Source organism: Diceros bicornis, chromosome 14 (genome assembly GCF_020826845.1).
Source record: "Diceros bicornis minor isolate mBicDic1 chromosome 14, mDicBic1.mat.cur, whole genome shotgun sequence".
In the NCBI taxonomy this organism is placed as follows: Eukaryota; Metazoa; Chordata; class Mammalia; order Perissodactyla; family Rhinocerotidae; genus Diceros; species Diceros bicornis.
The window spans coordinates 49,266,202-49,292,276 of NC_080753.1; the positions used below are offsets into that span (position 1 = coordinate 49,266,202).

The 26,075-nt window shown below is 41.9% G+C and overlaps 1 protein-coding gene across 1 annotated transcript in view; it reads right to left on the reverse strand.

The window, feature by feature from the left end:
* Positions 1-26,075, reverse strand: part of KDM1B (lysine demethylase 1B) — a 47,850-nt gene that overhangs the window by 4,330 nt on the left and 17,445 nt on the right. The window contains exons 8-21 of the mRNA XM_058555184.1: positions 25,269-25,307; positions 21,815-22,019; positions 19,982-20,166; positions 16,655-16,831; positions 16,210-16,284; positions 13,639-13,776; positions 12,585-12,756; positions 9,716-9,843; positions 8,584-8,715; positions 7,904-7,978; positions 4,341-4,457; positions 3,519-3,644; positions 2,478-2,600; positions 1,473-1,625 (exon numbers count right to left, since the gene is read on the reverse strand). Of these exons, the coding sequence (XP_058411167.1) occupies positions 1,473-1,625; positions 2,478-2,600; positions 3,519-3,644; positions 4,341-4,457; positions 7,904-7,978; positions 8,584-8,715; positions 9,716-9,843; positions 12,585-12,756; positions 13,639-13,776; positions 16,210-16,284; positions 16,655-16,831; positions 19,982-20,166; positions 21,815-22,019; positions 25,269-25,307 (1,845 nt within the window). The remainder of the gene's footprint in view (positions 1-1,472; positions 1,626-2,477; positions 2,601-3,518; positions 3,645-4,340; positions 4,458-7,903; positions 7,979-8,583; positions 8,716-9,715; positions 9,844-12,584; positions 12,757-13,638; positions 13,777-16,209; positions 16,285-16,654; positions 16,832-19,981; positions 20,167-21,814; positions 22,020-25,268; positions 25,308-26,075) is intronic.

Consider the following 26,075-nt stretch of genomic DNA (forward strand, 5'->3'; position numbering starts at 1 on the left):
GACCCAGAGGGCAAAAGAGAGAGCTCCCCCCTCCCCGCAACCCGGAGTCTGCAGCTCGACCAGATCTAGCGGTCCGAGGCAGAACCTGAATAAACTGGACTGGACCCGTGGATCGCAGTGGGGAAAAGAAACAAAACAAAACAAAACAAAACTGCGGATCGCAGCAGAAAAACTGGGGCAGAGCGCAGGGGGCTTAGACTACACAGCCCTTTACCACCACACAGTGGCGGCAGGTGGAAATTGCAACCAGAGACTTCCAGGATGAGGAAAATCAAAACCAACACAGGAACCACAATGCAAAAATATATGAAATCACCAGACCAGAAACAAAATGACAAGCACCCAGAAATCAACCCCGAAGACACAGAAATCCATAAACTAAATGACAGAGATTTCAAAATAGCTATCATAAAAACACTCAACGAAATACGAGACAACACAGACAAACAATTAAATGAGATTAGGAGTTTCTTCACAAAAGAGATTGAAATCATAAAGAAAAACCTATCAGGGCTGATGGAGATGAAGAACACAATGGAGGAGATAAAGGAGAATCTGGAATCTTTAAAGAACAGAGCTGACAATATGGAGGAAAGAATTAGTACTTTAGAGGATAGGAATACAGATATACTCCAGATGGAAGAAGAGAGAGAACTAAGACTAAAAAGAAATGAAGAAAGACTCCGAGAAATATCGGACTCTATTAGAAAATGTAACATAAGAATTATAGGTATTCCTGAGGGAGAGGAGAGGGAAAGAGGAACAGAGAGCCTATTCAAGGAAATAATAGCTGAAAATTTCCCAAATCTGGGGAAGGAGCAGGAAATACCAGTAAGCGAAGCCAACAGGACTCCTATATATATTAACAGACAAAGGCCTTCACCACGACACCTAGTGGTAAGGCTAGCCAGGGTCAACGACAAAGAAACAATATTAAGGGCAGCTAGACAAAAACAAAAAATAACGTACAAAGGAACTCCCATCAGGCTCTCAGCGGATTTCTCAACAGAAACTTTTCAGGCTAGAAGAGACTGGAATGATATATTCAAAATACTAAAAGACAAAAAGAATGGCTGCTCTAGGAGTGTGAGGAGGATGCTGAGAGGGCATCTGCTGTTTGTTGTCATCAGGCTTGTGACAGTATTTGAGTTTGCTTTTAAACTCTGGACACGTATTACTTTAATTAAAAGAGAGTAATCAGGGCGCAAGCAGTTAAGTGCACGCGCTCTGCTGCGGCAGCCCGGGGTTCGCCGGTTCGGATCCCAGGTGCGCACCAACGCACCACTTGGCAAGCCATGCTGCGGCAGCATCCCATATAAAGTAGAGAAAGATAGGCACGGATGTTAGCCCAGGGCCAGTCTTCCTCAGCAAAAAAAAGAGGAGGGTTGGCAGATGTTAGCTCAGGGCCGATATTCCTCACCAAAAAAAGTAATCAAAATAAAAGTAATTGGGTTCAGGATCATGATACACACCTCGCCAGCAAAAAAGATCGTTCCTTGTATTTCTTCAGCAATGATATCGTAGGCTTCACCGCTCCCACCTGTCTTCACAAAACTGTAGGCCATCTGGATCCAGGGGTCTGAGCTCCACCGAGTGACAAAATACTTTGTGGGATCTGGGACTTCCTGTGTCAAGCAGAAGGGATCATACACAGGAGCAAGAAGGGACTTGGACATGATGCAAATCCAAGTATAAACATACCGTCCTCCCTGCCTCTAGAAACTGAGCTGATTCTTGGAGCATCCTGAAACGGCAATTCTCAGTACGTTCCTCCCACCTCCTGGCAGCTCCACCCAGGCCCCTGATTTGTGCATCATCCTCTATCTCCTGTCCAAACTCTGCAAGCTCCCACACACATCTCCTCACTTTATCCTTTATCTCCTAGACACATTCCCCCCACCTACCAGGGGCCATCACCAACAGCTAAGGGTTCAGGCATTCCCTTTCCCATGGCCTGGCATGTGCTGGAGAGATGGAGGAAAAGGGGTCCCTGGGCCAGAGGAGGAAAGGGAAGTCCTAAGACCTCAAGCTGGAATTCTCAACAGGCTTCTCCACAAAACAGCTATTACACACTGTTTCATACTCACTAAGTTTCAAATAATTTTGTAGGCTGGCTATAAGAAGAGATTAGGACACACACACGCAGTCAGAGGGGCGACCGTGTGAGGACACAGAGAGAAGGCGGCCATCTGAAAGCCAGGGAGAGAGGCCTCAGGAGAAACCAAACCTGCCGACATCTTGATCTTGGACTGCTAGCCTCAGAATCGTGAAAAAATTCATTTTCATTGCTTAAAGCACCCCACCTGTGGTACTTGGTTATGGCCGACGAATCAGGTAGAAAGTGAGATAACCGGAGAGGGAGTAATGTGGCCCACTGCCTTGGCTCCCTCCGTCCGCAGTACCCAGGGTGTGCTCTGGGGTGCACACTGAGTTAACAGCAAGCATGTCCTTCCCCTGTCAGAGAGGGCTCCTCTGACCTGCTCCTTGAACAGCTCGCGCAGGGTAGCCATGCACTGCTGCAGCACTTGCTTGTCGTCCAGGCTCCTCACGGACACCACCGCCTCCCCAGCGACCACTGACATCAACACGCTGTGCTTCTTCTGGAGACACGAAAGGGAAAAGCAGCTGACACTTTCTGCTTTGAGTACAAAAGTCTCCAAGCGCACGGTTCCAAACGCATCAGGGCTTCATTCTCACAAGTTAAAATTCATTATTTCCTACTGTCCCTTTCCCTCATTCTAATCACCAGTCCATTTTCCTCACAAACACTCGTTGTTCATCTATACATTTCACTGTTCCCTGCTGACAGAACTCAGCAAGTAGGGTAAATATCAAATTCCGGGTGCCCTTGGCTCTCCCTTATAAGAACTTGTTTTAGAAGAAGTAGAACGAGGTTGAGAAGGCAACTCTGCAGAGAAGATAATGGAAAAAACCTTCTCAAGTGGTAAAGAAATTTTGCCCTTGGCTCCCATGCAAAACCTTTTAAGATAAAGTTTCTTGGAAGGGAGAGAAAGAAGGAAACAACTGTGATTCTTTGGCACGACATCAACACTACCACAACTTTCAAGTTCCAGGTATGCCCTCCTCCCTTCTTCCTTCTCCCACCAATCACACGTACTGACACGGAGACCCGCCCTCACCAGAACCAATCACAGCCCACCCTCACCAGAGCTCACTGGATGACCCTTGGAGAGTACATTTCAAGTACCACTCATGACTGTGCTGTCACCGCCTCTCCCTAAGAGGAATTCCTCTATTGGCCTGAAATAACGGTTTCCACAAGCGACTAATTCATTTCCCAGGGAGCAACGTTAGTCGTTCAAGGAAATACGGCAGATACTGGGGCTCCTGTCCTCTAGGAAAATGTCCCAGCCCAAGTAACCTTCCGGAATATAAACATATACCCAGAGCGTCCACGATGTCCATTAGTTCCTGCGCTTGACACATGAGTAATTACCAAACCAACTTCTCAACTGTAACAAGGGGATATTCAAACCACACTTTACCCATGATTTTACCTGGGGATCCATGTCATAGAATACGGCAAAAAGCCCTCGCTTGCTGGCATTAGGAGGAACGTGACCAAAAAAGTCAGCCCCTTGAACTTTACTGTCCCAAAATCGATAAGGAAATTGCAAGGCAACCTGGAAAGTGAGCAAGAGAAAGATGTTAAGAGTTTCTTAAATCAGAAGCACAGCAATCTCTAACAAGCAACCTATAGCTCTTAACTAAAACTATGTTCAAAAATCAAACCAAAATACATCCTTTCCATTCTCCTACCTCCTCTGTTCTAAGCATCTGCCTTTTTATGCCATTCAGTCCTATCCTCTCACGGATAATGGTGGGACCCACTGACAACCTCTAGGCTAATCTGAAGATACAAAGCATTCCGGAGACTTGGTCTTAAAGCTTACGTCCATAAGATAAATTCTTACTATTCATAGGTCTGCTGGTGTCTACTACAGCACTGGCAGATTCTGCTAAAGAAGATTTTAAAGGCAGAGGAAGTAAAACATTTTCCTCATTGGGGCCAATTACTGGAGGGCAGACATGGAAAGCAGAAAAAATTAAGAATTGTTTATTTATATGCCAAATCCAAATTCTGAATAACAAGATTCCTTCTCCTAAAGTCAAAACCCACAGACCTCAGCCAACTCCCCTCCTTTGGTTTTGATAACATCCTTTTGTATTCTTCATGAACAATTATTCAAATGACAAGGAAATCTTTGAATTTTATTTGGATCAAAAAATTACCCACTACTTCCCAATATGAGAAGTTAAGGAACTCCTGTCACCTAACATCAATCTCTTTAGTTCCGAGGCTTAAGTAATTTAGTCACCTTTTCAATGATGCCTGCGCCTAAACTGTTGATAGCCTTCATCTTCTTGTCTGACAATGGTGGATTAAACTGGATGGCCCCTTTCTGCAGTAAGGCCAGTGGTACAGTGACTAATACCTGTGGGAAATAACAGTTAACACACAAACGGCAATTGAAACTCACACCACAACTACTCAGTGGGTTCATTTCTAGGAAAATCTCAACGCCTAAAATACACTCCTCTCTATTGCTAGTCACGAGACCGTCAACATCCCATGTTGTTATATTGGTAAGAACAAGGGCTGCCACGTACAATTGTGCACAGTGTCCACTGCATGAGAGTGCCTGGCTGCATGGAAGCGGCATCACGTGGAGAAATGTGCAGAAAGGTCTTCATGGTTAACAATAACCCTGGGTAAGAAGAGTCAACAGATCCCAATCCTCAAAAGCAGTGCTCTAGGAGGAAACGGCCCTAAATACAGAGTCAGGAGAAGTAGATCATTCCTGACACTTTCTAATGTGTGGCTAACTCCGACCACCCATCTCTGCCAAAATAAAACAAAGGTAACACCTGCCCCTCAAAGGACGGGGGTAACGCTTCAACTAAAACTCTTACAATATACATCAACATGCTTTGTTATTGGTAAAGCAAATCATAAACATCAGGGATTACTATAATCATGGAAAGCCACATGAAATTCTTTTTTAAAGGAGGAAAGAAGTTATTGCAGGGTCTCAAATGGCTTTCAGCACCATTTAGGAGGGCTGAAGACACAGGTGTTACACTGAGCCTTCAAGAATGACTCTCAAAGTCACATCACAAAACTGGGCCATCAAAGAGAGCTGCTGTCTCTGCACATAATCAAGAAATTTCTGGCTCCAGAACCACATTAGGGTTGCCACAATCAGGAGTCATTACCACTGCTACCAGCTCAGAACCATGCCACATATAGCACCACCTGCACCAGCAAATTAGGTGCCGGGTGCCCTGTCTCTTGACTCCCGTGTAGCTGTTGAGTGAGCCTGGGACCTCTACTCCCTGCTGCAGAAGAACCCAACACTCCGACCACTGTGCTTGTGTTTGTCAGAAGTGAGGCAAAAGCCACACCTACCTCCCAAATCTGCAAGTGCATCCGACCAGCTGGATCTAACTCATATTTAGAACCTCAGCTGCAAAGGAGTCTGGGAAGTGTGTGTGTGTGTTTCCTTTCCATCATCTGTAGTACAGGACAACACACTAGGACAAGAGCGGCATGGAGCTGAACACCACCACCATATCTACCCGCGCCTTCACCAAAGATTTAGTAGATTTGGCTTTAACCCCAATTCTAGGACCACAGGAAGTTCAGAGTTCTTCCTGTGATTTTGTCACTATTTTCTGTCCCATGAATATTTTAGCAAGTACAAAACACATTATCTTCAGTCTGGTTATAGATGACAGCTGCAACCTCCTCCCCCAAAAAAAAGGAGCAATTACTCTCTTGGATATATCAGAACTGCATGGAAATAAGATCTAGATTTTTTTTTTTGTGTGTGAGGAATTTCGGCCCTGAGCTAACATCTGCCAATCAGCCTCTTTTTGCTGAGGAAGACTGGCCCTGGGCTAACATCCATGGCCATCTTCCTCCACTTTATGTGGGACGCCGCCACAGCATGGCTTGCCAAGCGGTATGTTGGTACGCGCCCGGGATCCGAACCTGCGAACCCGGGGCCGCCGCAGGGGAGCGCGCACACTTAACCGCTTGCGCCACCGGGCCGGCCCCCAGATGTTTTCTTAATGACAAAAAAGCTTTCAAAAGCACATGAACTTAGGTGGACAAGTAGGCAGAAGATATAAACATACCCTGGTAGGGAACTAAAGTGGGAGCTCAGTGGAAGCAGCCTAGACTGAATTACTGTTTGTCAAATGTTTGTCAGTGTATCATGGTGGGTTGGAAATCTTTCACTTATAAGCTGGGGAAACTTTCAATTCAAACCGTGTGATGTGTGCTGACTAGCAGAAAAACAAGGCTATCTGCTTTAAACGTTTCACAGCAGGCTCTAAAACACAGCCTGAGGCTACGCCCTAATCTCTCTGGAGAGCCAGAATACAAAGCAAGAGAAGCAAACGGGCCTGCCAGAGTCGGGGCAGAGGGTGATCGGCAGGGTCAGTGTGACTAGTGACGTCCTGGACGCCAAGAGGCAGAGTCACAGAATAACACAGGTTGAGGCACCCCCTGACTTGCAATTTTATTTTATTTTATTTTTTTTTATAATTTTATTTATTTATTTTTTTCCCCCAAAGCCCTAGTAGATAGTTGTATGTCATAGCTGCACATCCTTCCAGGTGCTGTATGTGGGACGCGGCCTCAGCATGGCCGGAGAAGTCGGTGCGCGCCCGGGATCCCAACCCGGGCCGCCAGCAGCGGAGCGCGCGCACTTAACTGCCAAGCCACGGGGTCAGCCCTGACTTGCAATTTTAAAAAGGCATAGTTAAAAAAAATTTTACCACTAGGAAGAACTTTAGATATTAGCCTGATTCTCATCTCGGGACTCACGGATAAGGACACTGTGACCCAGTGGTTCTCAACTCTGGCCGCATGTTGCGACCACTTGGGAAGCTTTACAAACAGGACCAGACCAATTCAATGACAATCTCTGCAGGGTGGGGTTTGCAACCTTTCTTTTTAAGCCCCTCGCAGGTGATTCTAACATACAGCCAGGATTGAGAACCACTGCCAGTCCAAAGTCTATACTATCACTACTAACTACCCAGCTAGTTAACGGGAGGAACAATATGAGGCCCCATCCCCCTGGACTCATACATTATACACCATCTTTCCCATTTGACATGCAATCCTTTATTTCTGTATGAATATCAAGGACTGTGAAATATTTGAACTAGCGATAGTTCGTCAATTATACATTTTGGTAATCACTTCAGACGTAACTGAACTTAAACTTATGATGTTTATTAATCTCCCTCCACCCCAAGTAAGAACTTTTGTTCTCCAACAATATAGAAATCTCAGTGTGATTTCACATATTACATTACAGCATCTTTCACTGTTAAAACCTTAAAGCTGTCTACAAAAAATTCAAATGATATAAAAGTACTTCTGCCAGTTTCAAAATGAAAACACAGAGCTTTATTGATTTGAAAAATGGTTCCATGGTAAAACAAACAAACAAACAAACAACACCAACTTGGAAAGCACTGAATTAAATCAAGTAAATTAGGTTTTTTAAATGCAGGACTTCTCAGAGCCTTTAATATTCTCATATTTAACCCGAAAAGTAGACTGCAGTACACAATACTTTTCAAACTTATTTGGCCAAAGAATTTGCTTGTTCAGCTCTCAGGACTAATGTATCATAGCACCCACTTTGACAAACACTATTCAGAATTCCATCTGCCATGAATCTATATAGTGTTAGGTTATTTAAATCAGATTTGCACATCCACACACAATTAAGCAGAGAGACACAACTCTTCAGAAGTCAAGGGCTCCAGGCAGATTGCCAAAGGCAAACTGCTTGGTGGAGAAGACTGTTTCCCTTACCCCCAGGCACCTGGCTGCACCTAGTGAAATTCTAGCACTTACCTTCTGGGCTGCACACCCTGTCCCATCTGTTGTGGTAACCTGCACTTCATCTCCAGAATAATCAATACTCTGCACCTGTTCCAGAAAAACAATTATGAAAAACATAATGAGGGAGAGAATCATAGGATCCAGGGTCCTTTCCAATTCTCCTGTTACGTGAGTTTACATCTCCACGGCTATGGGGAATCATTTCCTGGCATTCAGAGATCTCAACAACAGTTACGGCTTACTTCAGGGAACTACCACGCAGCCATTAAAATTTATCAACACCATGTCAGAATATGGAAAATCTTTACAATACAGTGTAAAGTGAAATATGCATATAAATAATTGCCTCCATGATTATGACGAGGTACAATACAAATGCACAGGGACAAAGACTGGAAGGGAAAATTTAAAAGTGAAAATAATCGCATTGGGTCAGGGAGGTTGTGAGCATCTTGAACACTTTATTATTAATGAAAATGCATCTGAGCCACTCCTGTTTTCAAATGGCAGCAGCTACCTGATTGACACGGATAATGATGCTGACCATTGGCTATGACGTACCACAGAAGTACCTGTAGACACGGCTGAGCATCAAAGCAAGCACCTGTCTCCTGTGTAATCCACATGCCCCAAACCTCACATCCTCCAAACACAAAGCGAAGCCAGAGCCTCCCACCGCTGTCGATACTCACTGGAGATTTGAGCCGAATGTCTAGTCCTTCGGCCAGTTTTTCAATGATGACCGAGTATCCGGGAGTTAGGAGAGTGTGGTCACCAGCAAACTGGGCAAAGAATTCATTGTGGTCCCAGGAGCGAGCAGACACCTGGGAAGCAACAGGAGAGGTTGGGAAGAGAAGAGGTCATGTAAATCCTTGAGGCTGCGCCTGAGGGACAACACAGGAGCTCAAGGTGGGAAAAGCCACCAGAGGCAGGAGGGCAGGGCTGCCAAGCATAGGACAAAATATGAGCAAGATATGAAGGAAGGAGGGGAGAAACAGACCAACCCGGGTGGATCTGATCGTTGGGGGTAAGAAATCTCTCGATGATGCACAGGAAAGCTTAGAACAAAGGGGAGATAAGATTTGGACGTGGGGACCATTCCTTGATGACAACCTTGGAAAAGGAGAATTCTATGGGAGTAAAAACGCATTTGATCAACTCCATATATAAATATGCCAACTATTTGTCTTCAACATGGAAACTCTATAGAAGTTGAAATGCAGCATTATTTTGGAAAACAGTGTTATTCCAATTGCAGGGAGGAATCGAATGGAAACGGAGAAGTCCTGAAGAGGACAATTAAATCAGGAGTCATCTGTGGGGCCTCTCTTCAAAATAGAGAACATATGAGTAGCAAGGCCACAGTTGGTTAAATGAGTTGGGTTTAAATTTATTTTAGCAAGATAAATAGACCATAACTGCAAGGAAGCTCTACTTGGTTTCTTGAGAGCAGTGTTTTCAGGCCACGGTTCCACAGAAATGCCTCACGGGCCTCCGTGGAGGGCAGAGGAAGGCAGTGAACGCACAAGGCTCCGGGCCCCGCTCTGATTCAGCCCAACCAGCCCTCCTCGACTCGGTTTTATACGTTGAGCGTCTTCACGGGCAGTATTTGAAGAAGTTTCTCTTGGTTTTTTTAAAGAAAATATTTCAAAACCACTTTGGGGTAGTATGCTCTGAAGTCGTGGTTTTCAAACTTTTAAGCAGAAGAACCACTGCTTCCTGTTTATCCAAACCAGCCCGAGTTCAATATTTAGATATTCAAAATACACACACATACACAAAAACAAGCCTTTTCAAAGCACGTTTCACAAAACCCAGGCACACCTGATGGAGGTTGCTGCCACAGGCGTACTCCAGGTTACTGAGATGGAACTGAAGCACCTGTTCTTCCAGGTCACTGAACTGGATACCAGATTCCTTAATAAAAGCTTTGTAGATCTCCTCGATCTTTTCTGTAATGGGGAGGGAGCAAAGCAGAAAAAAACATTATTCTTTAACTCCTCGTCCTTTGCTTTCAACCTCCTTCACCCCACAAAATCCCAAAGTTCCGAAGTCCTTTCCCAAGTAAACCCAGGGGGGAAAAGGATATCTCTTCTTTTGGTTTCTTTTGGATAAGGTTGGTTTCTCTCAGGAAGTAAAAGCTTATCCTAATTAGAAGCAAAACTTTGTAGGTTCTAGATCTTCAACCATGTTTCATACCTGCTTAGCTGAGAAACTGCTTCTTCTTTTGCTCAAGATATAGAAAAAGTACCCCTGCAGATATAAAGACATACACACGGAGAGAGGGTTCCCATTCCCCTTCTGGTCCCACTGCCCTCATCTTAAAGTCACGTGCTTACAACATCTCACCTCAACTAAGAGACCTATAGTAGACTGACTATTGGCTATATCCTCTCCCAACAAGAATATTCCATTATGGACTTGCATCACGTCACCTTTAATTACTGGTTCTCCATTGCCTGTGCAATAAATTCCAAAACCCACAGCCAGACAACGCTAGCACATTTTTAGCCTTCCCAAAGATAGCAACTACTACCTGCCCACTTACAGGCTCTGCTGCACTGCTGCTGAATCTTTCCCTGGTAAATTCCAACACTGCAAGGTCTGCTGCTACCACTCCCCTCACCGGACTGCCCTCCCCCACCCAATCCCATCCATCCTTTACAGCCCAGCATCACCTGCAAGCCTGGGGAATCACTCCTTTGTTACCAATCCCAGCACTTATCTACCCCATTCGGCTGGAACTTTTGACTACATATACACAGCCCTGTGATACCATCCCAATTACTGTCTTAGATTCCTTTATTTGGGGTGTGGAGGGAAGGCTCGTGTCTGACAAATTATAAGCATCTTAGCACAGGTTACTTCTTCATAACCTTCCCAATGACGACAACCATCCAACACATACACTGCAGACTCAAAGCTTCTATCAAGTATTGTGCTCCTGCTTGAAGCAAAATAGAACTGAATATCAATTAACTTTTTTTTTGGTGACTCAAGGTTCTCATTAAAATTTTCAGCGCTTACACTAGATTGTAATATAGGGACACCCATGGAACCTCTGGATTTGTGCCAAGCTTTTGCCCCTACACTACTGGGCTTTTTTTTTTTTTTCTTTACCACTTTCAGTACGTTTTTCTAGCAGTCCCATTCCTGCCTCCTGCTATGTGGTTTCTATTTTCCTTTAGGTTTTGTAGAGGTTCGGAAAGAACCAAGATTGCTAGAACAATATATAAAATGAAGTATCAACAGATTAAGATAAGCCTTAATGTGATTTTTATGTAAATAATATTTAAAAGCTTTAGTACATATACTTTGTAAAATTAACTCTACCCTCTTTGTATTCATGTTTTGTCTTTTTAGGCTAAGTGCTAACTAATAAGGTGGATCTCAGACAGTAAGATACTCCTAGGCAGGATATAACTGTAACCTTATACACAGTTGTGTGCACTATCACTAAAGCTTTTAAAAAATATATTAATAAGATGAAACAACTACTTACACAGTAAGTGTTGCTGATCCTCCCTTAATAACTTTAAGGCCAAGACAAAGCAATATTATTAACTGTTTTATTGGTGACCCCAAAAGAAGTATAAAGAAAACCCCATCCAGTGACTACCACACATGTGCAAAATACTAACCAAATTCTGAGAACATCCTGCAAGTCAGCCTAATAACTGTCTTCAATTCCAGAAAACTCAACAACTCACCACTTGGTCTGGACACTACCACATTTGATTAAATAATCCCTACTGACCTCAGATCGCTGAGAATGTTCTGTTATGGTTTGTCTGTCAACACTTACTAAGAGCGATCAGAATGTGGGTCAGTCTCAGAGGTTGTGGGTAGAGGTAGTTGAGGGGGAGGGGAAGGATAAAAAGAAGAGACAGTCCCTGCTACTGAGAAGTGGACCCTCAACACAGATGGAGTGTATACCAGGCTGAAGAATTGAGAACACTTGCAAAGAAACACACAGTTGAAGCAAATTAGCATCTTGCAAATTGAGTTCACATATTCATACTTTAAGAAACCCCGACATGGCTCCAAGAACTTCAAGCGAATACATTCAGGTCATAAAATCGTAGGGTAAATAAACATCAACTTAATAGAGTAAAATCTATAGCACTAAAACTGGCACCCTCACAGAAATGAGTCGTTAGAGACAGTCAAGTTTTCTAAAGGGTTGTGGTTAATACTAGCCATTTAGTACCAAAGCCTAGGATTTGGAATTAAAATTCTTAAATTATAATACACATTCTTGCATTCTTAAACAAAATATACTGAAAAAATCTTAACCTAAAAGGAAAAGAGAAGAAATCCTGGCATACAGAAACCCTTATCTAAGAAAAGACATTATGGGGTGACTGTTCACATAGGGCTTACCACATGTTTCCTTAAAAGTAAGCTCCTCTGGGAAACTGAAAATTAACATTTCAATAATTTTTGTAAACACCAGCTACTGTGTAAAGCAAGATTTGCGTGTGTGCGTGCACACACTGGCATCTAAAGGTCCCTGAGGAAGTTCTGCTCTCCTCTGCAGAACAGTCTGGAGAACTCATCAGTCCAAAAGGAATGCTCATCAAGACCACTCATCGCACACATCCAACCTCGTGGATGAATGATGCTACTGCTCATCAAGCTTAGGTTAGAATGAGACTCAGAGGGAACAATCAGAACACCATTCTCCCCATACCTCCTAAAGGGACATCTTGGAGCTGAGTCTTATCCTTCCTCCACTCAGAGACAACATCCAAGAGAGCATTAAAATGAAAATCCATGCGCTTGTCAATAGTGGGGTCAGTTATTCTTCCACCTTCCTGAATTAAGTCACATCTTTCTCCAAATTTATGCATGCTGATGCCAAGCTTCAAAATAATAAGAATAAGAAGGTGAAAATTTTCCCTGGAAAAAATATGTACAGGTTCTAAGCTGAAATTAGACAGAGCTCTCATGGAGAAAATGGTCTAGTACCTCTCAAAAATAAAGCCAAATATGCTTCACAGGAAATGTCAGCAAATTAAGGCAGTGAAAAAACAGCATGAAATCTATGAGACCTTATGAGAATGCGAGGGTGACAGCAACAGCTTCTATGCCATGCACTCTATAGCTTTTCAGCCACTATTTATTAATGCTTCAGATGCTATAGCTGTGCACTGCTCTGACATTCTATCTCCAAAGGGCACAACCACACATACACTCACAGCAGAAGTTGGAATTGAATTTACTGTCAATAAATATTTCAGAAAAAACCTTGGGCTTACCAAGACTTCAAAGAAACTATGTATTGCCTAATAAAAGGATGCCCAGTTAAATCTGACTCTCAGATAAACAACAAATAATTTTTCTTAGTGTATGTCCCAAATTTTGCATGCAAAATACCCTGTGTAATATTTGAGACACTCTTATACTAAAAAATTACTTGTTGTTTATCTGAAAGTCAAATTTAACGGGGAATTCTGTATTTTTATTTGCTTAATCTGACAACCCTAAAACTATCAAGTGGCCTGCAAAGGACACACAAATTAAAGAGCTTAGAAAAAGAAAAAAACATTTTAAGTCCTCTAGTTCCACCTTCTCAGAAAAAAAGAACCGTAATTGTTTTTATTTACTTTTCAAAGAGGATGGATGAGTGGGCAAAAAATCATTTGGGGGTTGTTATATATTATCTAGAAGCATATGCTATACACAAGCAAATTGAGACCATTTTTCTTTTCTTTATCTTCAATACAAATCTTAAAGAAACCCACTTGTTCACACATTAGTGCTACTGGGTTGTTAATACAGCCATTGACAATCTGGGCTCCTCTTCCCACCGTGACACCTTTAAAAGATTTATCATCCCATACTCGGCCTCCAATTCTGTCTTTGGCTTCCAGGACAGTCACCTAAAATGACAATCAGGGAAGCAAAATAGGACAGAATAGTCAAATCAAATGCAGGACTATAAATGCAGAATGACACAATTAAATAAGTTCCATGTTTGGTTAACGTATTATATTACTAGAGAAATCATTTTAAAAAGAGGGTGAACAGAGACCAAAGTAGATGTTAAAACAAACAATCTAGATTCTAGCAAGAAGTGAGTGCTCTGCTGGAGAAATCCCTCAAACTGTTCCCTCTCAAATCCCATAAGATTTGATGAACTAGCACGTGAAACGCACTTTGAAAGCTTTTGTTAAACAGTATTTCATTATTAAATAGCACTATTAAAACTAGGTTGAAGAGGTGATTTTGTCCTATGAAATATATATATGTAGCAAAATCCCTTTAGCATTGCAAATAGGCCTTAAATTCCCTAAGATATGACTATTATTTAAAAAACCATATGCAACTCTATCTAAGTAGGACCTCATGGGCTTGGCCTAAGCAGGTTGGTCCCACACCCAGGCTATTTTATCTCCAAATTTCTAATGCTGGTGACACAAGGCGCTGCTCTCAGTGAACAGCCCTATGACTCAAAGAGTGACACCTCCCCGGGCTGCAGTAACTGAAGATGTGAGTCCTAGTCAGCACAATGCCAGTCATTTCATGTCTGGATCCGGAAAAATACCCCTTCAAATTGCTCAAGGAGTCAACCATCTCTCAGGTTACTCCGAGGAATCTATTTCCCAACCCTGAGACGGTTGGGTAGTCTTGGTGGGGCCTCCCTCATCACCTGGTGAGAGAAAGGGGACAGTGAAGAGAGTCTCCTAAATATTCTTCTTCCTCAGACCTAAATTCCTCATTTTCTCCAACTAGGAAAGCTGCAACTGGTGGTTCTCCTCTCCCCACTCTCTCTGACTTCAGATTAACACAGAACTCTCTGTTTCTAGGTTCCTTTTAGTGTAAGAAGAAAGCTAAACATTCAAGACAGCCCCCTAAATTTTGGATATTAATAATTTTTCCTGCAATATAATCTGTGGGTTTGCCAAGTAAAAAAAAAAACAAACAAGAAACCTTGGCCCTGGGGCTGGCCCGGTGGTGCAAGTGGTTAAGTGCGCACGCTCCGCTGTGGTGGCCCGGGGTTCGCTGGTTCGGATCCTGGGCGTGCACTGACACACTGTCAAGCCATGCTGTGGCAGCGTCCCATATAAAGTGAAGGAAGATGGACATGGATGTTAGCCCAGGGCCAGTCTTCCTCAGCAAAAAAGAGGAGGATTGGCAGATGTCAGCTCAGGGCCCATCTTCCTCAAAGGAAAAAAAAAAAAAAAAGAAACCTTGGCCCTAATATCTACACTGAAATAAATAAGTGATCAATTAAAACACCTCATAGTTAATACCACTAAGAAAATATTTCAAAATGGAAACACACTCCCTATAAATCTCACCCTGATTCTTCCATTTTGTCAGCAATATAGTGTAACCCAAGAGGTAGGTCTTCCATTCAAAGAGGAAAACCCCTCTTAGGCATTGCTACTGAAAACTCTTCTCATTTCTGAAGCTCTTCCAGCAGAGAGAAAATATTGTGAAAAAAGAAGTCATTTCTTTTAGCCAGATACAGAAGAGTGAAAAGACCAATTCAATTCCAGCAAATTAATTTTCACATTTGGTTTAACTGAAAATCAAAGTCTTTGCAAAATAAATTTTTAAATAAGAGAAATGTGTCAGACTTAGGAAGTCACAGAAATCTAGGAAATGGCTAATTTGAATGGATCTAATGGAAATTAGATACTGATTCACACAAATGGTTTTTTGTAACAGTCTCTATTTTGGCTAACTTTGAATAACTGGAATAAGGCAACATACTGGATAAAAAGAAAAAATATCCCACCCTGAGGAAGCAGGCTACCTAAATATGTACAGTACTTTAATAAAAGTCATGCCATTCTGTCTCAACCAATGGATTAACTAATTCAATCTTGCTTCCAAAAGCAAAGATTTTTGTTTCCCAGAGCAGGATTCAAAGGGTGCCTTTGATTTGCATAAGAAAACTTAACAGTGTATTTCAGAAACTTTTATACAAGAAACAGTGAATTTCCAAGCTACTGTCATCTCAAACTATTGCAGAAACAGAGATTTTTCTCAATGACCCCTCTATTATGTCAATAACAACCTGTCAAGAATTTCTGCTTTAATACGAGCTTAGAATCTCTTCTGACTTGCTAATTAGAGTCTAAAACCCTCTCCAAAGCTGTGGTAATTTCTATTTTCCTCTACTTTTCTTTTTTGAAACCAATTTCAAATTTTGCATCTCTTCTAGGATCGACTGTAAAGATATAAAGGTATAATGTATTTAGCATTCTTCGCTAAAATCAGGAACTGGTTTCTAAGTCTTAGAAAATTTTGACCAAAGGAGCAATTAACCATCTGTTTCCGCCTCCACGTGCCAAAAATCTTACCTTAATTCCAAAGTTATGCAGTTGCCTAGCAGCTGCTAATCCTGCCGGACCAGCCCCGATAATTATGACTGATTTCTTTAAAAAAAAAAAGGAAAAGACAAGGGAACAAAACTCTAATTAGAGCAATGAAAACAATGTGTTGTTTCAGTTGTTCTGGTACTAACTGCCAGGCAATGTTAGCTTATCCACATTTCTTTGATGTCCGTAAAAAGTTACATATTTTCACAAAGATTACGGTCCTACTTGTCTTGAGTAATCCCTTCCTCTTTTCTACAGTCTAGGGAATCAGTGCTTGCTATTCTCCTCCACGGAGGCACATATTCTAACAAAGTCTTGCTTTAGACTTTCATAGTGATAACATGACTTTAACTAGTATTATTAACAATGCACTAACTAGCATTTATCATGACAGATGGCGGTGTTATTGCTAGAGACAGTCACCTACATTGTGGTAATCTTTAGGAAGAAGATGCTGGTCGGCACTGACGCTGAGAACTCCTGTGTTGATGAGACCTTTTCTCGTCATAAAATAAAGTATCCTCTCCACTTCCTGAACACATCGAATGCGCACGAGGCCCCGGACAATGATGTGAGGAATACATTTCTGAGGAGTAAGAGCTTCCTGTGTTTGGAAATAAAACCAAACTGTTAAAGAAAACAAATAAAAAACAACTCTTGGTTCCTCAAAAAGTTCAACATAGAATTACCACACGACCCAGCAATTGCACTCCTAGGTATGTAACCAGAAGAACTGAAAACACGTTCAAACAAAATGTTCACAGCAGCACTACTTGAATAACCAAAAGGTGGGAACTATCCAAGTGTCCATCCATTGATGAATGGATAAACAAAATGTGGTCTATCCAGACATGGAATATTATTCAGTCATATAAAGGAATGAAGCACTGACACATGCTGCCACATGGATGAACCCTGAAAACATCGTGCTAAGTGAAGAAACTAGCTACAAAAGGCCCATATTTGTGAGATTCCATTTATATGAAATACTTGGAATAGCCAAATCGAGAGAGAAAGTAGATTAGTGGTTGCTTGAGGCTGGGGGAAGAGAGAAATGGGAAGTCACTGCTTAATGGGTATGGAGCTTCCGCCTGGGGTAATGAAAATGTTCTGGAACTAGATAGTGCTGATGGCTATACACCATTGTATATGTACTTAATGCCACTGAATTGTACATTAAAACAGTATGGAGATTCCTCAAAAAATTAAAAATAGAAATACCTTATGATCCAGCTATCCCACTACTGGGTATCTACCCAAAAAACCTGCAATCAACAATCCAAAGAGGCTTATGCACCCCTATGTTCATCGCAGCATTATTCACTATAGCCAAGACATGGAAGCAACCCAAGTGTCCCTCAACTGATGATTGGATAAAGAAGATATGATATATATATACAGTGGAATATTACTCAGTCAGAAGAAACAACAAAATCGTCCCATTTGCAACAACACGGATGGACCTGGAGGGTATTATGTTAAGCAAAATAAGCCAGAAAGACAAAGACAAACACTGCATGATTTCACTCATATGCGGAAGATAAACCAACACACGGACAGATAGAACTATTTGGTGGTTACCAGGGGCTAGGGGGGTGGGGGGTGGGCACAAGGGGTGGTGGGATGCATTTAAATGGTGACTGACAAACAATAATGTACAACAAAAATTTCACAATAAAAAAAGAAAAAACAGTAAAAATGGTAAATTTTATGTTGTGTATTTTACTACAATTAAAACCTCTCAGGGTAATTCAAATCCATCATTTATCACTAAGATATAAAAGATCACTAAGAAAACAAAAGATCAAAGGGAAGTTTGCCTGGTGAAGAAAAAAAAAGAAGGAAGGAACAAAAGGAAGACATAGCCATTTGTATTTTTTTTTTTTTTTGTGAGGAGATCAGCCCTGTGCTAACATCCGCCAATCCTCCTCTTTTTTTGCCGAGGAAGACGGCCCTGGGCTAACATCCGTGCCCATCCTCCTCCACTTTATATGGGACACCGCCACAGCATGGCTTGCCAAAGCAGTGCGTCGGTGCGCGCCCGGGATCCGAACCAGCGAACCCTGGGCCGCCACAGCAGAGCGCGTGCACCCAACCGCTTGCGCCACCGGGCCGGCCCCGCCATTTGTATTTTATCACCTAAGTTTCCCATCACCGAGAATAACCGCTCCAGGGAGTGTGGGGGCAGACTACATGCCAGTATATTCCTGACTCAATAAACCACACAACAAAGGCCACTGCAGAAACCCAGGCTGCTGCCTGTACTGGCAGCAGGAAAAAATTGGATTCTTATCACCAATAAGACGTGATGGAACCCATTTAGGAAGTTGTTAAAAAAAAAAAGAGAGAGACACTGCCTTTCTCGGCTCATCCCAGCTTTGGCAAGGCCTCGGTCCATTTCAAAGATTCAAGAGTAACCAGGCCATTGCCTCGGCCCAGTGTCCCACAGGCATGGGAGCGAGGGGTCCTCACCCCAGGCCTCTCCTCTACTTGCCCCCAACCCCCAGCTCCACCAGATCCTGATCAAACACAGGAAGATGACTAACTGGAAGTGTTCAAGAAATAACATGTACACATTGGCTCAGATCGCTGCAGAAGATAAAACATTTGTATTTATGAAGTTTAAAAAAAATCATGTCAAAGTTTTTGATTCTTTTAAAGCAAACACGTTTGTGTTTTTCCACGGGAGTATTAAATATATACAATACATACTATCTTCTTATTAAAAATTAAAATAGATCCAGACTGACAAGTTCAGGAATTTTTCTATAAGATTCCTCCCCTGTGTAAGCCAAATTTCAAAGTCAACTAAAAAACGTGAAGAAAAATGAATCCAAAGTTGTCGCTGAAAAGTGTCTCTTCACAACTTATTCACAGGAAATTCTGACCACAATTTTGTTCAGTTCAGCAAATGTTTATTGAGCATCTACCTCAAGCCTGCTGGGGAGGAAATGAGTAAGTCCACCTTCTCTACCTTCTCACCTGGGTATAATGCCTAGACATTGCCTTAATAGCCACAGCTTAATCAGGTCATCTCATCCTGGAGTCTAATCCAGTGAAATGCCAGGGTGGAATGCTTTAATCAAGATTACTTTGGCAGAATTGCAAAATGTCTGCATTCAGCAGTCACTCAAATAATTGCAGAAGGAATTAATAAATCAGAAAAATACTAGGGTCAGGAAAGCCTTTGTTTTATAAAAAAGCTTGTATCCCACTCCCCAACTTATTTTCACCCCTTTCAAGGAGGGTGCTCTGTGAGGCCCCTAATATTTATTCAGTCCCAATAGAGAGCAAAGCACTAGTCTCAGTTGTTCGAGGATAATGAGGTGAACAAGAATCTCTGCCCCATGGGTTTATAATCCAACCTTTAGCGTTTCATTTTTTCTCTCCTGGCATTGCCACCAGAACACTTTGAACCAAACTTTGCACCTTATACTCACTCACCAGAGAGCCAAGAATTCTGATCACATATGGTCTAAAGTGGTGGGTCTCAGCAAAGGGAGACTTTGCTCCCATCTGGCAATATCTGAAGTCATTTTGGTTGTCACAACTGGGAAGTGCTACTGGCATCTAGTGGATAGAGGCCAGGGATGCTGCTAAACATCCTACAATGCACAGGACAGCCCTCCCACACACTAAATTATCCATCCAAAACGTCAACACTGCTGAGATGGAGAAACGCTGGTAAAAGAGCTCCTCTCTTTCCACAAAAGTCTCTGTCCATGTGCTGTTAGCTACCACGCCTTCCACTTACTTTGCAGTTAGTATACCACAGTGCAAGAATGAGGTTCCGCAGAGCCAGGTACATGGTGGGGTCTCGGGAATACTCCGGGAACTCATAGAGCTCGTCCAGCTCCATCACGTCTGGCCTCACACACAGGGCTTTGCCGCACTCGTTGGGCTGGTAGAAAGGCTGGAAGTACCGGTTCATGCCTGGAACTGACAGGAGACACAACAGGCAAATCCTACAAGCTGTAACTTCCACATCCGGGCAAACTAAAGAGCAAAAACAAACCAAAAGGGAGAGCCTAGACAAACCCCATAGTCTGTCCTACACAAATATTTCTGCTTCCTCCATCCAGTCAGACAAAATATGCATGAATTAAATATTTTTCCCCTTCTGTCATCACAAATTCAATTTCTGTGGCATAGAAATGTTTTTTTCATTTTTAATTGTGGTAAAAATAAAACACATACCATAAAATTTACCATCTTAACCATGTTTAAGTGTACAGTTCAGTAGTGTTAAGTATATTCACATTGTTATGCAACAGATCTCCAGAACTTGTATATCCTGTAAGACTGAAACTCTATACCCACTGAACACCAACTCCTCAAGTAAATATATTTTAAAAGTAATTTTTATTAGAATTTTTCTGATTATAAAATGAATAGGTTCACAAAAATAAGTAACAACCACTAACTCCTGGTGACCCTTGAGTGGTGGGGTTACATTTAGGAGGAAAGTCTATCAGTTCTGTTTCTACAACTAGAGAATACTAATATAACAGATATTTTTTATAAAGCCCGAAAAAAATGCTGTTTTCTAATCTGCTTTTTAAAATTTATGACATCATGAACATTTTCCCATGTCATTAAATATGACTTCAATGGACATATATTTTATTTATTATTTAACCATCCCCCTCCTGCTGGGCATTTAAATTTCATCCAATTATTTCACTATTATAAACAATGCCACACAAACTTCTTTGCATATAAATCTCCAGACTTACGTTTGATAATCTACTTTGATAATTTAGGATAAATTCCTAGGGTCAAAGGGAATCTATTTTGAGGTTTTCGATTCATGCTGCCAAATTGTCCTTCATAAATGTACACGCCCACTAGCGGTATTTGAGTGCCTGTTTCATTCCACCGTCCTTAACACTGGGATTTATCACTTCAGCTTTGACTTCAACCACATCTACATTTTTAGAGGGCCCAATGTTATTAGCTAAAAATCTTAAGATAGGACCACAATGTCAAAATCTATTTGCACCATCAAAAATGAAGTCTGTTAGCGTGCAGGCAGAAGATCTAGAATTCTCACTTGTACACTAGGAATTCTGATGTAGAATTTTTAAGATTCCTTTAAAGTACATGGTCAACAGCATGCCTGCCTGACCTGAAGTTTTCAATTTTTTCAAGAGTGGATCATTTTTCTGAGATCACCAATGGCATAATGAGGAGTAGAAAGACTCAGAAAAAAGAAGAGCTGCTCATATAGTCACAACTTTCTTCTGATCTGTCAGAATCTGTGTGATCATCAAATTACGCAGTGATCCAACTTTCAAATAAATACTCATTAAACCCCATAGACATGATGCCTGGGCAAGTGTTACAGGCTTTCTGAACTATTGAGGGAAAAATGAACTTGCAAATTATTAATTAAATTAAATTAATGTATATCATTAATACAAAAATGATATGACTGATCCACAGTATAACCAAATCCACGAAATAACGAGGTGCTTTATATCGTATGTTGAACATATTAAAAAAGTCTTTTCCATTCTGCTCACCCACACATGCCCAGGGAAAGAGGGGGGAAGGGAAAGCAGGGTGTGCCAGGACCAGCTCTCACCCAGCACAGAGGGGACTGCCTTGGAGTGCTCCAGCTTCCCGGGGCTGGCGTCGCTGGCTGCGCGGTTTGTGCTGGTGCAAGAGGGGCTCATGCCAACGCAGTCGGGGTAGTAGGCAGAGAGCAGGGGTGCTGCCACGCTGTCTTTCAGCAAAGGAGGTAGGATGAGCATGGAGTACCACCAATGGTTGGAAACTTCCGACACTCTCTGAAATGGGGCAGAGCAAGACAAAGAGAGGCAAGGGCAGACAAGGAATGTACATGCAGATTCAGCCAAGGACAGATGATTCTCCTCATTGCATTCATCCTTAATCCTCTACTCTGCCTTTTCCCACTCAACAATCTTACACCCGAGTTCTGCACACTCAGATTTAGAAACAAAAAATGCTTGGCGATTCCCGGAAAGAATGTTTCCTAGGCAGAGTTCCTTCAGATAGACGGCAACAGCCTCCCCCTCTCCCCTGCCCCTCCTCAAAAAAACCCCCAACTTTAGGTAAGTCTTAAAGCTCATCCATTTCCCATATTGCAAGCCTAGGTTTAAGTTTGACAGGAGAAATTTCTTTCTTTTCAGGAATCATTTATCATCCATCCCCTCTTTTTACTTAGGATCAAAAGATAATTGAAATTGAGCAAGTTGGCATAGAAAATCATTCTCCTAAGTAGTAGTCAAGCATTCCTGCTTTTTGCCAGAGGTTACTAAAAAACTTTCAGAGGGGACAGGACACTATAACCATCAAAATAAGATGCTAAATGTAGAAATGAACAAAAAAAAGCTATTTTCGGTCTTAAAATATGTGATCACATTCAAGAGTTGCTTTACCATATGGAGTCACTGGATCAAAGCATCCCACAATGATTAACTACAGCAATAAAAATAAACTTACTTGGCTTCTGGAGCAACACTGCCACAAATCCTACGTTAGACAGCCTTTTCTAAACGTGATCTTGAATGTATACGCCAAGAATTCTAAGAATCTGATACAGAAACCTGAAGTTCAGGGACCCTCTGTTGTTAGTTCTCCAGGCTCCCAGCAAATGCCACCTGGCATCAAGCAGGGGTTTCTGAACTCAAGGTTTACAGGGTGAAGCTAGTTTGGAGATGCGTTTTGTTTGGCCTCCATATTTCACAGAGTCCAAATCTAGGGCAAGCATTTTTCAGTTTACTACAAGCCCAACACCCCGTATAAAATACTCCTAGCTGCTTAACACATTCATTTTATTTGCCTGACCCCTCAGGCCATTTCAGTCTGCAATCTTTGTTCTCAAGGTGTGTTTTAGGTTTGGCTACCCTTGACCAGCCTGTGCTGTACCGAAAAGAAGGCAAGCTTCAGTCCCTTCCCCAACACACGAGGGGAGCCTCTGTGGGCCTCCCTCCAAGCTCAGCCCCAAGGAGAGAATAAAATGAGTGTTCAGATCCTGACATTCCAAATGGACCATGTAGAGGGCAGAATGTAGGTGCCTTAAAAAACATGAACCCAGACTCTTCCCAGTCTCTTCCATTTTCTGGAAGTCTTGCAGCTGTGTTGGTAAATTGAGTCAGGACCAAGAGACACCCTGCCATCCTGTTACCTCCTCCTAGTCTCTCTTCCCTCCTTGAAGCCCACTTGAGGGTGCTCCAACCAGCCTCGGCATTGGAATATGAGAAACTCAAACAGTGACTAATAAACTAGCGCTTGATCTTGCCATTCCAAGTGTGTTCTCTCAACACACTCACCATTCCTGGACACCTGGATATAATTTTGTTGATATGCCATCGAAAATCCCACTCGCACCTTTAATACACATACCACTGAAGAAATCACACTTGATATAGTCAATCTATTAGCACACTATACTACGTTAAATAGCATTTCCCCAAAATTCACGTCCACCCAAAACCTAAGAATGTGACCTTATTTGGAAATAGGGTCTTTGCAGATTTAATTAGGTCACAATGGAGTCAAGTGAGCCCTAAATTCACTATGACTGGTGTCCTTATGAGAGGAGAAGAGACACAGAGACAGGGGAGACACATAGGAAGACGGTCATGTGATGATGCAGGCAGAGACTGGAGTGATGCTTCTATAAGCCAAGGATTGCTGGCAACACCAGAAGCTGGAAGAGGCAAAAAAGAATCCTCCCCTAGAGGCCTCAGGGGGAGCACGACCCTGCTAACACCTTGATTTCAGACTTAGAGCTTCTGGAACTATGAAACAATAAACTTCTGTTGCTTTAAGCCACCCAGTTTGCAGTAATTTGTTATGGCAGCCCTAGGAAACTAACACAGGGACTCAAAATTTAGAAACTGCTTTAAAAGTGACCCTAAAATCCGTAGGAATAGAAAAAGGGTAAGGTTGGTGATTATGGCTATAAACCTGCTCCTGACTCTTTCTTAACTGAACACAAAAATAAATAACTGGCAGATGAGCATCCAAGGACTCCTCTGAACTTTTTAAAGTTCTTACATCCCAAGAATATGGTCTCTGTCCTAAAGTTCAGATTCTTCTGCGTGCAAAATGGGCTGAATATCAGGGGATGGATTCATAGGGTATTGCAACTGTATTTAAAGTTACTTTTTACTTTCTTTCTATAATGTCAGCCTGTCTATCCTAAATCTAGAAATTATTTGGGCACTGCTTTACTATGGAAATACTTGTGGGTAAGACTATATTATTTAAAAAAATATACATGTGTATGTGCATCTCACACACCCCTTTGTATAAGAGAATGGATTTAAAAGAGATTTGCTAGGTGTCAATTCTCCCAGTGCCTAAAAATCAGTCATAGTCCCTGAGATTCAGACATCCAGAAAAACTGCAAATTAACAATCCCGAATCACTGAATGAAAAATAACTCAGAATCTCAGAATTTTAGAAACTCAGAACTTTTAAAAAATCATCTTCCAAAACAGCCACTGGATGTGGTTTTATGGCCCATGGACTTTGCCAGCTCAGGTAGCAACGTTTTATAAGACAAATGAAATGTGACGAGGCTTTGCCAGCTGGAGATGCTGCTTCCCCTTCCATATCTGGGCAGGGACAGGACAAAGCAGTCACGATAAGGTCAGAATACACAAGAACACTCTCACAGCTGAATCTGGGCCAAGACCATCAAATTACGGGCCTCTTGCCCTTTTCTTGGAAGGACTCAAGTGGAGGTAAGGTCATAAAGCCACCCATGAAAAACAAGTCTAACAAGCCTGATCCTTGTCATAAGGCAAGGTAGCAATTTCTTCCTTTTTATTTCCTTTTAATGTAGAGCAATATAACTTTTTTTTTTTTTAAGTTGGGGGAGAATCACCCGTAATACCACTATTGCTAGCATTTTCATCGTATAGTTATCATGTTAGATGAAAAAGCCCTTGACCAGCAACCAAAGAAAGAGAGAAACTCATAAAACTGCTATTGTCATTTGCTTATAGTACTTATATCACCAAAGATGCAATGAACTCTAGTCTAGAATATGCAGAAATACTCACTAGATCTTCTGGAAGAGAACAGTGATCTGAGGTCTCTGGCTGCAAAAGAAAATCAAGTGTTAATTAGGCTTACTTATGAAATACAGTCTTCTGTGTCAATTTACCTTCAATAAGATACTCCTTTTCACCTATTACACTGGCAAAGAAAAAAAGTGTGATAAAACACTGTATGAGCGAGGGTATGGGGAAGATAGCTACTCTCATAAGGATGTCCTAGGTGGAAATCTACAGGAATATAACAACTCCGGAGAGCAATTTGACAAAATATGAAATTTTACATGCTTGGTAATTTGGCATTGTCTTGTATAACTGAAGCTATACACACCATAGGCCCAGCAATTCTAACCTTGTTATAATTTCTAGAGAGATCCTCATACACGTACACCAACACAAGTACTAGAAATTTTTCAAAGGAGCATTGTTTGAGATAGAAAAAAGCTAAAAACAAGCCAGAAGTCCATCAAGAGTAAAATGGATAAATAAACTGTATTATATTCAAACAATGTCCTGCTACACAGCCATGAGAAGGAACAAACTACAACCACGTGCTACAACATGGATGCACTCACAAACAACATGAGAGAAAGACGCCAGACCCAAAAGAATACACACTGTATGATTCCATTTACGTCAAGTTCAAAAGCAAGCAGAACGTCTATAGTGTTGTAAGTCAGAACAGCGAGTGGGGGAGCAAGGGATGGAGGTTGTGAGTGAAAGGGGCTACAAGGGAGTTTCTGAGGGGCTCCTAGGTGTTCAATTTCTTTACTGGGAGCCGGCTAAATGGGTATTTTGTGAAAATTCATTGAG